This window comes from Plecotus auritus, assembly GCF_963455305.1.
Source record: "Plecotus auritus genome assembly, chromosome: 7".
Classification (NCBI taxonomy): Eukaryota; Metazoa; Chordata; class Mammalia; order Chiroptera; family Vespertilionidae; genus Plecotus; species Plecotus auritus.
The window spans coordinates 18767491-18781061 of record NC_137774.1 but is presented as its reverse complement, the minus strand read 5'-3'; the positions used below and the strand labels follow the sequence as shown (position 1 = coordinate 18781061).

At 39.3% G+C, this 13571-nt stretch overlaps 1 protein-coding gene across 3 annotated transcripts in view; it reads left to right on the top strand.

The window, feature by feature from the left end:
* The window catches only part of HELZ (helicase with zinc finger), a 133780-nt gene that overhangs the window by 107363 nt on the left and 12846 nt on the right, over positions 1-13571 (top strand). For all 3 annotated transcript variants that reach the window (XM_080681334.1, XM_080681333.1, XM_080681332.1), the window contains 4 exons: positions 1531-1610; positions 5682-6252; positions 6651-6888; positions 7748-8264. In XM_080681334.1, the coding sequence (XP_080537460.1) occupies positions 1531-1610; positions 5682-6252; positions 6651-6888; positions 7748-8264 (1406 nt within the window). The remainder of the gene's footprint in view (positions 1-1530; positions 1611-5681; positions 6253-6650; positions 6889-7747; positions 8265-13571) is intronic.

Below are 13571 nucleotides of genomic sequence, written 5' to 3'. Positions count from 1 at the left end.
TAGTATTTTCTTTAGGTTTATAGTATACATCTTAAACTTACCATAGTCTACTTTCCAATTTATATTTACCACTTCATGTACAGTAAAAGAACCTTACAACATTTCATTTTTTTCTCTCCTAGACTTTATCCTATTGTTATAATGCATTTTACTTTTACATATGTTATAAGCTCCAAACATTGTTATTTTTCTTAAAATATCCGTGTATTTTTTAAAGAGTTTTTAATAAGAAAAATAATATTTTATATTACCCATGTAGTTAGCATTTCTGATAATCTTTATTTTTTTTATATATATATATATTCATGTTTTCATCTGATACAATTTTCCTTCTGCCCGAAGTTCTTTTAACATTCCTTGTAGTGCAGGTCTGCTGGTAAAGTTTTTCAGAGAAATCTGAAATCACCCTTATATTTGTTTTCTGTATGAAATGTGTCTTTTTTCCCCTGCCGGCTTGTAAGAGTTTCTTTTATACTGGTTTTAGTAATTCGATTATAACACTTCTTGGTGTAGTTTTCTTCGTGCTTCTTGTGTTTGGGATTTGTTGGGCTTCTTGGATGGTTTACAGTTTTCATCAGATTTGGAAAGTTTTGACTCTATTTCTTTGGATTTTTTTTTTCTGTCTTACCTTCTTTCTTCTTCAGGAATTCCAACTACCCATATATTAGTCTGCTTAAAGTTTCCCTGCACCTCACAGATGCTTTTTCATTTAAAAAAGTATCAATTTTCTTTTTGTATTTTATTTTGCATATTTTGCCTTCAGCTTCACTAATCTTTTCTTCTGCATTGTGTAATCTGCTGCTAATTTCATCCAGTGTATGTTTCATCTCAGACATTGTAGTTCTTATTTCTTGAAGTTTAGTAGTAATTCATTTTAAAGTTTCGGCCCTATGTTTTGAACAAGAACCCAAATCAAGGATTCTTTCAAGAATTGAAAATTTCTATCAGTTCATTCTTATATAGTAAAAGCCTTTCACATGCATGAAATGGCATTGTCTGTTGTAATTGTGGTATTTTTAACCTTAATTTTGCTTCTTTCACTTATATTTAGTTCAATATCTATTACCTTTAAACAGCATACATACATTTCAGAATATCTTTACTCAGTTTAGATTCCTTTACTAAGTTAGATTGACACGTTTTTTGGATTTTGCATTTATAAAGGATTAATTTTTTGAACCTTTATAAATAAGCAAGAATGCCAGGTTTTTTTCTATGTCTAGTTTAAGAAAAATTAGGCTGTAAATACCTGGAGATTGGGCTGTTATCTTTGGAATTATTTGATGTTTTAAGATTATCCTTTTATAAAGCTTTTGCCTTGTCAGTGTGGTTTGCTATATTTATAAATTTTCTTTCATGCAGAGAAACTGCCTCTGAAAATTTAAGAACAAAACTCAAGCAGTAATACAAATTGATAATAATGGGTGAAAAATGTTTAAAATATTTTCTTTTGTCTAATATTGGGTAGTCATTGGAAATATAACATCCTCACTGGAGACTATTTATAAAAAATTTTAAATATTTTCTTAGGTAAAAGTGACACAAATAATCCTGGACCTGAAATTAATAAGATTCGAACACCAGAGAAAAAGCTTACAGAATCAAAACAGGTATGCTGCTTACATTTAGTGACTGCATTGTTCTAATGGATTTAGTCTGATTGGTCATCTTGGAATCTTAATGTTTTAAAAAAATTTACTTTTTTATGTGTACTTTTAATGTTAATTGTTTTAACAGTGGTCTGGTGGGTCATGTTACCCTCTCTCCCTCCATCTTTTTTTTTTTGGCTACATTATTAATTTATCAGTATACTTTACTCAAATTGTGATATCAGTGATAGACTTGAACTTAGAGACTTTCCATGATAAAATAGTCAGTGAAGACACAGCTAATAGATGTGTCATCAAAAATTGCCTCAAAAAAAAAAAAATTCTCAGAATAGGAGAAGCTGTATAGTGAAGAAGAAGGAAGAATTAGCTTCCTCAGATGAAGACTTATCTTTCTCAAGTCACTCACCTTGTTCTCTCCTCAGATCCACTGTATAAATCCTTAACTCTTTATCCATTTGTTCATCTACTTTCTCTGCTTCTGTGCTTGTGAGCAGTTAGGGAAAACCAAAGTAGTGACTGAATTAGTGCCATTGCACATTTATGTTTTCCAACCTCAGGGAACCCGAGGGGCTCTCCCACATTTCTTTTACATGTACCCAGCTCCCTTTGCCCAATTTTCTCAGCAGCTCTTCTCATGCCTGCTCATCTTCCAACTTCTGTTATGCTTTTGATCAGGAGACGATCTTGCCTTAGACTTCGGTCATCAGGATTTCACCTTGCTAACTTAAAAGCTTAAACTTAACATTTTTCTACATCCTTGAACATCTTTGCTTCCTTATCACCAGGCTTAGAGAAGAAGTTCTCATTAAAACTAATCTTTCTCCTGGTCACCTCACCGACCTTGTTTTCTCTTCTCATTTATCTTTAGATTCTTTCTAGCTACAGGTTCTTCCTCCTCAGTTCATAAGTAAATTGATTGATAGACTGTTTTTGTAAAAGTCACTTTCTTTATCTTCATCTTCTTATAGCTACTACCTAATTTCTGCTTCCTACCTCAGCTTTATTTTTATGTCTCTTAACTAGCACAGTCTAGTATCAAGCCTCAACAGCTCATCAAAACTGTTGGGTTCTAAGGGACCAAATGCTATGCACATGCTTCAGTTGTAGTCTTATTTGACTTATCTTTGGTATTTGGCACTATTTTCTACTTCTTTCATCTTGACCATCTTGTTTTCTTTTGGTTTCTGTGACACATATTTTTACTTTTCACAGTTCTTTCTAACATGACCTTCTGTCCCTTTTATAAGTTCCTGTCTACATCCTTTCCATCTTTTCCTAATCCTTAAGTTGGGGGTTTTCAGGGTTCTGTCACTGTGCCACACCTCTCCTGGCATACTATGGTTTCTTACTGTACACTAGTTCATTTCCATGTAATGACTTCCAAATCTGGATCTCCAACCCCAGCCTTGCTTTGAGCAACTGCTCTCTATAGTCAGTTACTTATGTCCCATAAGTAGCTCTCACTCAGTTTCAACAGCTAGGAGGACTCAGTGCCCCTGGAGGGGCTGCAGTGGGAATGAGGCAGTCAGGGACGTTTCCAATAGAGAAAGAGGGCCGTAGCAGTGAAAGTGTAAGTCATGTGTATTTGGGAGAGGAGCAGGGAGAGAACAGGGCATGTTGGGACAGTGCCGCGGTAGTTAAAATCCAGCATAAGAGTCTTAGGTGCTGTCAGAGCAACTGAAGCCAGGATAGCTACTAGTATGTGTCTTTCAGGTCCTTGCTTTTAAATTTCCGTTATGATCCTTCCCTGTTAGGAGACTAGGCAACCCAATAGACATGTTTTATTTTCTTTCCTACCCTGATGCTTTGTCCTGCAAGGGGCAGGGGACGGGACCCCTAGTTCTCCTTGAGTGAGGAACTCATTATTAAGAGGAAAGTGATTATAGACCCAGACTCCTTCAGACTTTACAGTTCTCTATTCTCCTAGTCCAGTGGTCGGCAAACTCATTAGTCAACAGAGCGGCAAACCGCAGCTCACGAGCCGCATGTGGCTCGTGAACTGCGGTTTGCCGACCACTGTCCTAGTCCTTTGTAGTATCATAAAGTAGCACGTCTTTTTTTTTCCTTCCTGCCCCTCTCCCTTACCCCTGGCAACCACTAATCCCAAAGTAGCAAGTCTTGATCTAAATTTCTCTGGCACCGGCCTAGCTTCCTGTCTATGTCAAAGTCAGAAGTGAAGGAGGCAATTAGAACAGCCCTTATCCACAAACAACCTTGACATCTAATCATGGTCTCCCTCATCCAATCAAAGTGTGCATATCAACAGTCTTTGAAAAAGTACATCCCAGCTGAATGTAGCATCAATCATTAAAATAAAAAAAATTTATGGGGCAAAATGTTTGTTTATAAAGAACTTTAATCAGGCTCTGAGACATTGGAAAAGCAGGTTTTGCAGCAGCTTGGGCCCACTGGGACAGAATGGTCATCCTGCTCATTTCATTTTCTAGACAATTTGTGTACACCTAGTAATCTTAAGGAACTTATTGGCCCAATGTAATGGCAGTCCATTAGAGCTAGTGATTAGAGATGAGAGTGCACTTGGGATTGGACTGGCACATTGAAACCATCAGTTGCCATAGCTTGCGTGCTAGGTGTACCTCAGTTTCAGTTCAGGAACAAGCTATTTGTTCTGTGTTCTTGGGAGTGGCCAGTTCCATTTCTAACTTGAGAGCCTTTGGTGAGGCAGGTAATCTTCAGTGACTATTTCAACATTGAAACTTGTAAGGACATTGATGTACCAAAGCAGCTCATTGAGTGCTTTGTCAGAGATGGAAAACAAAAATTGCTTCTTTCCGCCTTATATTTCATTTTTCACATTGTCACCACTTACGATCAGACTCATGTTTCAGGATGGCTGCATTCCCTAGTTTATAAGCCTTTGGAATTTGCACAGTTTACAGGATTTAAAAAATGTTTATGCCCAGTATTGAATCATTCAAGGTCGTGTGCATCTTCATTTGTCAAGAAGGGGAAAACTAATACATAAACAAGTGAAGTTCCACCTCTATGTACACAAAACTTCTCATGCTCTTCAAATGTGCCTACTTTTTCTCCTCTCTCCACCTTTGTATAAGCTATTACCTTTACCGAGAATGTCCTTCCCTCCCTGGAAAATTCCAGCTCTTTGTGCAAAATTCAGTACAATTGCCATACTTTGTGAAGCCACTTAATTTTCCCAGGCACTAGGATCTCATCATTCCTCTTACAGCACTTCTCATTTTAGATTTACGTGTTGGTGTCCTCTACTGGACTCTAAGCCAGGACTTAGCAAACTTTTTCTGCTAAAGACCAGATAGTAAATCTTCAGGCTTCGTGGGTCATGTTTTCTGTTGCAACTGCTCAACTCTGCCACTATAGTGGGAAAGCAGCCATAGCCAGCATGTAAGTGAATGAGCTGTGTTCCAGGAAAACTTACAAAAATCTGTTGGGCTAGAAATGGCTTGGGGGCCATAGCTGGCCAACCCCTGCTGTTCTAAGCTCTTGTGGGCATAGACTAAATCCTCTTATTGCTTTCTAATCTCCAGCACCAGGCACAATGCCCTTAGAAAGCCCTCAAAAATTGTTTCTTGAAGGAATAAATGTCAGTCACTAATGGCAAAAATTGATAACCAAACTGATTATACGAAGGTGATATATAAATTATTTGTTCACGTTTTTTAAATTAATAGAGGTATGTTTGAAGAAAGAGATATAAAAATAATAAAATCAGAAGGAAAGAACACATTTTAATGATTTATATCGGAAAGAAAGAAATGGTTATCTTCTAAGGAAGAAAGTGTGAAATTAAAAATAATGTTTTTTTGAATGAATTAAAGTGGATATGCTAATAAAATGGCAATATCTCTTCTTATGATTCAGATTTAATATGCTGTTTATCTGTTTCATCTTTCCTAATTTAAAAAATACTATGCCCTAATTTTATTGTCAGAAAGTGATTGATTGGGTACCCTGTATGCCTGCTATTACTGATAAGAATGTATAATATCCTTAAGATGTGGTAGGGGTGGGGAAAGGTGGAGAGCCACCGGACTCGGATTTTCCAGTTAAAAAAGACTTCTCATTTTTTCCTAGATTGATTTGGAGTCAAATCCACAGAACAGAAGTCCTGAATCACGTCCTGGTGTTGTTTATCCCAATACCAAATTTCATCGCAAAGATAATCTCAACCCAAGACACATAAACCTTCCCCTTCCTGCTCCCCCTGCACAGTATGCCATCCCTGGTCGTCATTTTCATCCCCTTCCCCAGTTACCAAGAGCACCATTTCCAGTTCCGCAGCAGCACACCTTGTTAAACCAGCAGCAGAATAATTTGCCTGAACAAGCAAACCAAATGCCACCCCAGCCAAATCAGGTAGTCCAGCAGCAGAATCCTTTGAATCAGCTGCCTCCACAGCCACCTCCTCAGCTTTCTCCTGCCTACCAGGCAGGGCCCAACAGTGCTTTTTTTAATAATGCAGTTTCTCATCGACCACAGTCCCCTCCTGCAGAGGCTGTGATCCCTGAGCAGCAGCCCCCTCCCGTGCTGCAAGAAGGCCACAGTCCCTTGCGAGCCATTGCACAGCCTGGCCCCCTTCTTCCTTCACATCTGAATAACTTCACCGATGAGAACCCCCCAGGATTGCCGATAGGGGAGGCTTTAGGTAAGTTCCCCTGTCACTGCTGAATGTGACAAATTCAGAGATTATTTACTTAAAATGACATGTACTTTGCAGTATTAATGTGGATCAGGATTGATTCATTTCTTTAAATAATGCCAGCAAAAATCAATCACTTAGTGTAATAATCAGAATCTAGTTCTAAATGCTATGTAACATTAAGCATCCAGTCGATGCCAGGTTACGTGATTATCATCATCATCATCATAATCATGATAACTCTGGTTACTGGAAAATTTAAAAAACATTTGCTTTCTCCAAAGCGAAAACTGTAGCCGATTTTTTGTCTTTGTGGAGAAAATCTGGTTGTAAAAACTCTTGAACAAACTAACTGGAAACCCTGAATGCATGAAAACTTAAACTTTTCGCAAATGTTTTTGCAGATCGTATGCATGGGAATGTAGCCCTGGAAACATTACGACAGCAAGTGCGGTTACAGCAGTGGAATGAGCATCACCCCTATTTAAGTCAGGGCAGTATTCCATACTCACACCATCACCATCCTCATCCTCACCTCCAGCATCTTCCTCAGCCACCCATTGGATTACATCAGCCACCAGTGAGGGCAGACTGGAAGCTGCCCAGCAGTGCTGAAGGTGAAGCAGAAACGACAGAGTCAAGGTATTTTAGCAACTAACACCAGCCTCAAACATGACCCACCCACTCTTTTCATTCTTGAATACTATCCTCTTAGCCTTAAGTTGGAATATTGTCCCAAAGAAATTGGATGCTGGCCTTTTGGACACATACTACACAGTTCGATTGATTAACCCTGAAATATAGAGAATCAGTTTAACTCTGCAAATGTGGGTATGGACAGCCTGCTGTAAACTCTAAGCTAACACGGCTCTGCGCTTCGTGGTCTCTTCTGCACTTGGTCTTAGCCGAAAGGCCGAGAAGTGATGTGGAGTCTCTTCTAAAAGAGAAACATACTGTCCTACTCAGTAATTTTTTTTTCTTCTTACTCAGTAGTAATACTTACAAATAATGAATGAAGACAAGTAAATCAGTGGTTAAAAGTTAAAAATTATAAATTTGTTACTAACTTTTTTTCTAGTAGCACAGAATTCTACCTTCTTTTAACTACAGGTATTTATGAGTGTTCATTACTCACTCTAAATTTGTTTTTAGGGCTAGTGTCATATGAATGCACCGAAGTGTTTTCTAATCCCTTCTAAATAAGGCCCACCATTGTGGTGACCTTTTATCACTGCCAGTTATCAGGGGCATGTAGAGACTAGGACAGTTGTTTTTAATACAAAGGGAAAAGAAAGAAATCAGGTACTTGAACATATTTAGTGTTTTTAATTCCACATCTGTTGAGTATTAATGCTTATATTTGAGATTAACTAATGTTAGCTCAAGTTATGTGTTACGATTTTGTTTGTAGAAATTGCACACGTAGTTGACTAAACTCTCCTTAATGTGATGGAGCCTTTCTTTTGTTTTCTCCTCCTCACATTTCATCGTCTTTATGTAGGTTTCAGGACTTACTCAGAGAACTGTCCAATCGTGATCAAAGTGAAGCACGGGAACTAGCTGAGATGCCACCACCTCAATCAAGACTTTTGCAGTATAGACAAATTCAGACTAGGAGCCCACCAGCAGTCCCCTCTCCCCCCTCCAGTACAGACCACAGTAGCCATTTTTCTAACTTGAACGACAATAGCAGAGACGTTGAAGTAGCCAACAACCCAGCATTTCCGCAGCGACTGCCACCCCAGATATTCAGCTCGCCTTTCTCGTTGCCATCTGAACACCTTGCCCCTCCTCCCTTGAAATACCTGGCATCTGAGGGAGCATGGACTTTTGCTAACTTACAACAGAATCACCTAATGGGGCCGGGTTTTCCCTATGGCCTACCTCCGTTGCCTCACAGGCCACCACAAAACCCTTTTGTACAAATACAGAATCATCAACACGCTATTGGTCAAGAGCCATTTCACCCATTGTCATCTCGAACAGTATCTTCTTCTTCGCTCCCTAGCTTAGAAGAGGTAAATGCCTTTCTTTTCCTTTTTGGGGGGATGGAGGTAGGGGTTTTGGGACGATTAGTTGATTGTGAAAAATATTAATATTTATTGATTTGATAATAGTGGACAGATCTTACTGAATTTAATGGTCTATTAAAGCTAATCTTTTCCTGGAGCTTATTTTAATTCCCATCCCTTACTCTGGGGTATTTCAAACTTTTTAGAATGGCCATTATTGTTGAAACATGAAGTCCCTTACCTAGGAGAGTCTTTTATTGTTGTTTTGAAACATCTGACTGACTTGAGGCTTGCTTAGTCCTTTCTAATCTGGGGAAATGGTTTTTAGTGATTTATCTTTTTGCCTAGGTTACACTTGTTAATTACAAATTTGTTAATTAGAGCGTTCCACAGAGGTTGGCTTTCTCTGCCAGTGGCCGATTCCAAGTTCTGTGCTCTTTCTCCTGTGACTCATCTGGTGATTTCTTAGACAGGGGCATTTGACACAAAATGATACTCTGATTCCCTAATGTCAGAATTTGCCATGTTTAACATAGAGTTGATTCTGTTAAACTAAGCATTTTAAGGGAAATTGAATTTTTATCTTAAACTACTTAGGTATTTGCAAAGAGCATCACTGATATGAAAAATTTCAGTAATACCAGGTTATAAAGCTTCCAAAATGGTATAGAGTATAAAAACTTGCTGAACTCTTTATTAACTCTAATAGATTTTTTTGTGGATATCTTAGTTGGATATATATATATATATATATATATATATATATATATATATATGGAGAGAGAGTAGATAATGCCATCTTGTAAATATAGTTTTGTTCTTTCTTTCCAATCTGGATGCATTTTATTTCTTTTTTTTGCCTAATTGCCTTGGCCAAAACCTCCATTATAATGTTTAGGATACATACTTGGCAAAATTAGAGAAAAGCAAGTATATCCAGGGTGGATTTTCCAAATTTCCTTCTGTTATTGATTTCTAATTTTGTTTGGAGAACATATTTGTATAATTTTAATCTTTTAAAATTTATTGAGACCTGTTTTGTGGCCCAACATATGATCTGTCCTAGAGAATGTTCAGGTGCCCTGGAGAAGAATGTATATTTTGCTCTTGTTGGGTGGAATGTTCTGTAAGTACGTTAGATCTATTTGGTTTATGTTGTTCAAATTTTCAGTTTCCTTTGGACCTTCTGTTAGGTCTTATATCCATTATTGAAAGTAGTGTATTGAAGTCTCCAACTATTATTATTGAATTGCCTACTTCTTTCAGTTCTATCAATTTATGCTTCATGTATCTTGGGACTCTGTCTTAGGTTTACATATATTTATAATTGTTTGATATTCTTGATGGATTGACTTTCTTTAAAATCTCTATATAAAAGCCTAAGCGACCGTTCAACTGTCCAACATGTAGCTATGACATGCAATGACCACCAGGGGGCAGACACTCTGATCGGTAGCTATGATGCACACTGACCACCAGGGGGCAGACGCTCAATGCAGGAGCTGCTAAGCTGTGGTGATGCACCCGAAACCAGAGAGGAGGGTGCCTGATTCCTGGGTGTGTCACCCAAGAACCGCCCTCTTGCAATCCAGGACCCCTGGGGGATGTCAGAGAGCTGGTTTTGGCCTGGTCCCCGCAGGCCAGGCCGAGGGACCCCACCGGTGCACAAATCCATGCATCGGGCCACTGGTCATTTTAAAATGTCCTTTCTCTCACATAACAACTTTTGTCTTCAGGCATGTTTTTTTCTGATATTTGTATGGCCACCCAGCTCTCTTTGGGTCTTTCAGCATGTGTGTGGTCTTCTGGATTTCCCAGGAATATGTCAGAGCTGTTCAAAGCCCTTATTCCCTAAAGCCCTTATTCCCTCCCCAGCCTTTCCTCAAAGCTGTTGGTTAGGCTACTGTTCAGTCCAACTGTTACCCATGACCTCAGGCAGCAGCAACTAACATATTCGCGGGTAAATGTCTTCCATATGGTCCCTTTAGCACTGGTTGAGTGCTGAGTTGGACAAAATAGGGCAAGTGCTTTTTTTGGTCTTGTTTTGTTTTTAAAAGCCACCAGACAGGTCAAAACAAATAATTAAAATTCTTTGAGAATGAGGCTCCATTCTTCTCCTCTGGTACTGGTGGCTGAAATGCAATCTTACTTCAAGGCTACTGCTGAGTTGGAGAGCTGGGGGATGGGACTAAGGTAAGGTAATATACCACAAAACTCTCTGTTCTTACTGAAATGTCCTGGCTTTTCTTCATTAAGTGCTCTCCTGGCTGCTGCAAGCTTTAGTTTCCCGAATCCCAAGAAAGCTGATTGTGACAGTTTTGCCATTTTTTTCGTTGCTTTTATGGAGGGCTGCACTTTGGAATTCTTTACTCCACCATTTTTACTAATTTCACTTGTGATGATGTTTTGACTTAACTTGCCAATGAAGTTCATAATATGTGAGGGAAACAACGTGCCAGAGTTTTTATAAGGTCTTACCAAGTTTTGTATTTTACGAAAAATACTGAATAATGTACTTTAATCATTGACCTATTTAAATGTTCCTTAGTTTTGGAATTCAGTCCTTTGTACCCCCGAGCACTTAACATTTGATATTACTGTTTAGCTGTGAGTGTATGAGTAAGTACCTTCAATTATCAGTGGGTTTTTAGAGTGAAATTATTTTTCCAAAAACATTTGGTCACCTTTATTTTGATGCATGATATTTACAAATAATGACTAACTTGCAACACTGAAAAATTCCTTGACAAGGAAAATATAATTTTTACCATGTTGCAGGTTTTGATGTTTTCAGTGCATTAGGATAACTTTTGTAACTGTTATATTGTACAAAGTGATTTTGCATGAATCATCTTACAGAATGAATGGTTTATATGCTTGCTGTTTCTTCTAGCCTTTTAAAATAATTTCTTTAACATTAACAATACAGAAAAGTCATATTTTCCTCCCTACTGTGAGTTCTTTTCTTGCCAGAAACCTTGGTAGATTAATCTTACATAAAATGAAAGCATGTAGATGTTAACTTAACATTTAACTTGAATGGAGGTGGTCTTTCATATTATTATTATTATTTTATAATATTGCAAGTTTCTTTTGACAAATGAAGTACCTGGTCAGTATGGAAAATGTAAAAGTTAGAGAAATTATTCCTAATTTTACTATACAAAGTCTGCTACTATAACATTTCACTTTTCAAAAGCATTCATATATATGAAGGTGTGATTGATTAGTGGAGGGGCATTGGGTGTTGAGAAAAGTTGAAACAATTTTTTTCCTAATTGTGGTACTCAGTGACATCACCCCATGAAATCTTTCTTTCCCTAGGTCAGTGGTTGGCAAACTCATTAGTCAACAGAGCCAAATATCAACAGTACAATGATTGAAATTCCTTTTGAGCGCCAAATTTTTTAAACTTAAAGTTCTTCTAACGCCACTTCTTCAAAATAGACTCGCCCAGGCCATGGTATTTTGTGGAAGAGTCACACTCAAGGGGCCAAAGAGCTGCATGTGGCTCGTGAGCCGCAGTTTGCCAACCACGGCCTTAGGTCAAGGCACCCTAAATGGGATCTTGATCCTATTGTACAACATTTTTTTGCTACTTAAAATTTTTAGAGTATTATCATTGAGATACGTAAGGCTTGATCTGTAGGTTTTCATTACCTTCCTCAAATGCAGCAAAAACGCTGGCCTTCAGCTGCCTGGATGAGGCTGGGCATGTGTCTGGTAGCAATGCCTGCAGCCTCTCCCACAGCTGCTTCTTACCTGGTGTGATGGATAAGGTCAAAGGTGCCATCCTTACCTGGGCCATGTTGCAGACTATTCCATACTCTTTATTATATTACTAGGGGCCCAGTGCATGAATTCATGCACCTTGTAAGGAACTGTGGGCTGCGAGGCTGCGGTAGGCATAGGGGCGGGTCTCACCCCATCCTCCGCACCCCCGCCTGGCCCCTCCCACCGTGGCCCCGGGTCCCTGTCTGCTGGCAGCCCCGCTCCCACTGCTGCTGCTCTCATGCACTGATGGCGCCACTTGCACCCACTGATGGCACGGAGCGATTGGGACTAGCACCAGCAGCAGGTGCGAGTGGGGCCAGCGCCGTCAGTGGGTGCAAGCGGCGGTTGCTGCCCCGATCGCCCCTCAGGAGCAGGGAGAGGTAGAGAAGCCCTCATGGGTGATTGGGGCCGGCAGCCATTGCTCGCACCCGCTGATGGCACTAAGTGATCAGGACCAACGTCAGGCACTTACTACGGGTGCAAGCGGTTGTGCCGGCAGTGGGTGCAAGGGGGCTGGTACCGGCAGCAGGTGCGAGTGCCGGGCGGGACCATGGCGCGCGGGAGCAAAGAATTTTCAGTAACCACCAGAGGCTCGCCCCAATGACAGCGACCGGCGCCCTGCCTTGGTCTGGAGCCCCCACTCACCTGTTCAACCATCCCGCTGCAGCCAGCGCCCACCGCCCCCTGGTGGTCAGCGTACATCATAGTGACCGGTTGTTTGGTTGTCCTGGTTGTTCCACCGTTTGGTCTATTTGCATATTAGCCTTTTATTATATAGGATTGTGGTCTCACTAAATAGGATAGCAGCTTTCATCAAATACTTAATTCTTTGTAATAGCACTGTATATCATCCTTGCATTTTGACTAAAGGCTATGGAGGTAAGAGAGATGAAATGCAAAGATAAACAATAAAAGTTAGTTCTTGGCTTCTTAGCTTCCTATGGTTCAGTTTCTACTGATTTTGACACGATCCAGGACTTTTCGTGGGTAATTTTTGCCTGTATGAAATGTTTCACTTTGTGTGATAACTTTATAATCTAATCTCCGAGTAAGATCCAGTTCTTCAGTATGTGTTGAGATCTGTTTCGGGACTTTATATTTTTCTCCTCATCTATCTATATGTTTCTATACCAGAATTACACTGTTTTAGCTTTTGAGGTTTTGTAATATTCTAATTTGATAGTGTAAAGCCTCCCTTATTACTGTATTTTTTTTTCCCCCTTTTTCTGTTTGTGTGTTTCGGGTGGGGGGAGGGTCATTCTATGGTTTTTCTACTTGAAATTTAGAATACCTTTTTGAACTCTTCCCCCTCCCCCACCAAAAACCACACACATGCACACTTTCTTGGGTTTTAATTTGAATTACATAAAATGTATAGCTTAAATTGAGGGACTTGTGTCCTTATAAATATTTTAAACCTCTCATTCAGGGATTCGTGCAATCTTCATTATTTTAATTTTTTTCCCCTCCTTACCTCTCTTTCTCTCCCTCTATTTTTTATTTTTTAATATTCCTCTGTGAAATTCTGGAATGTCTTCA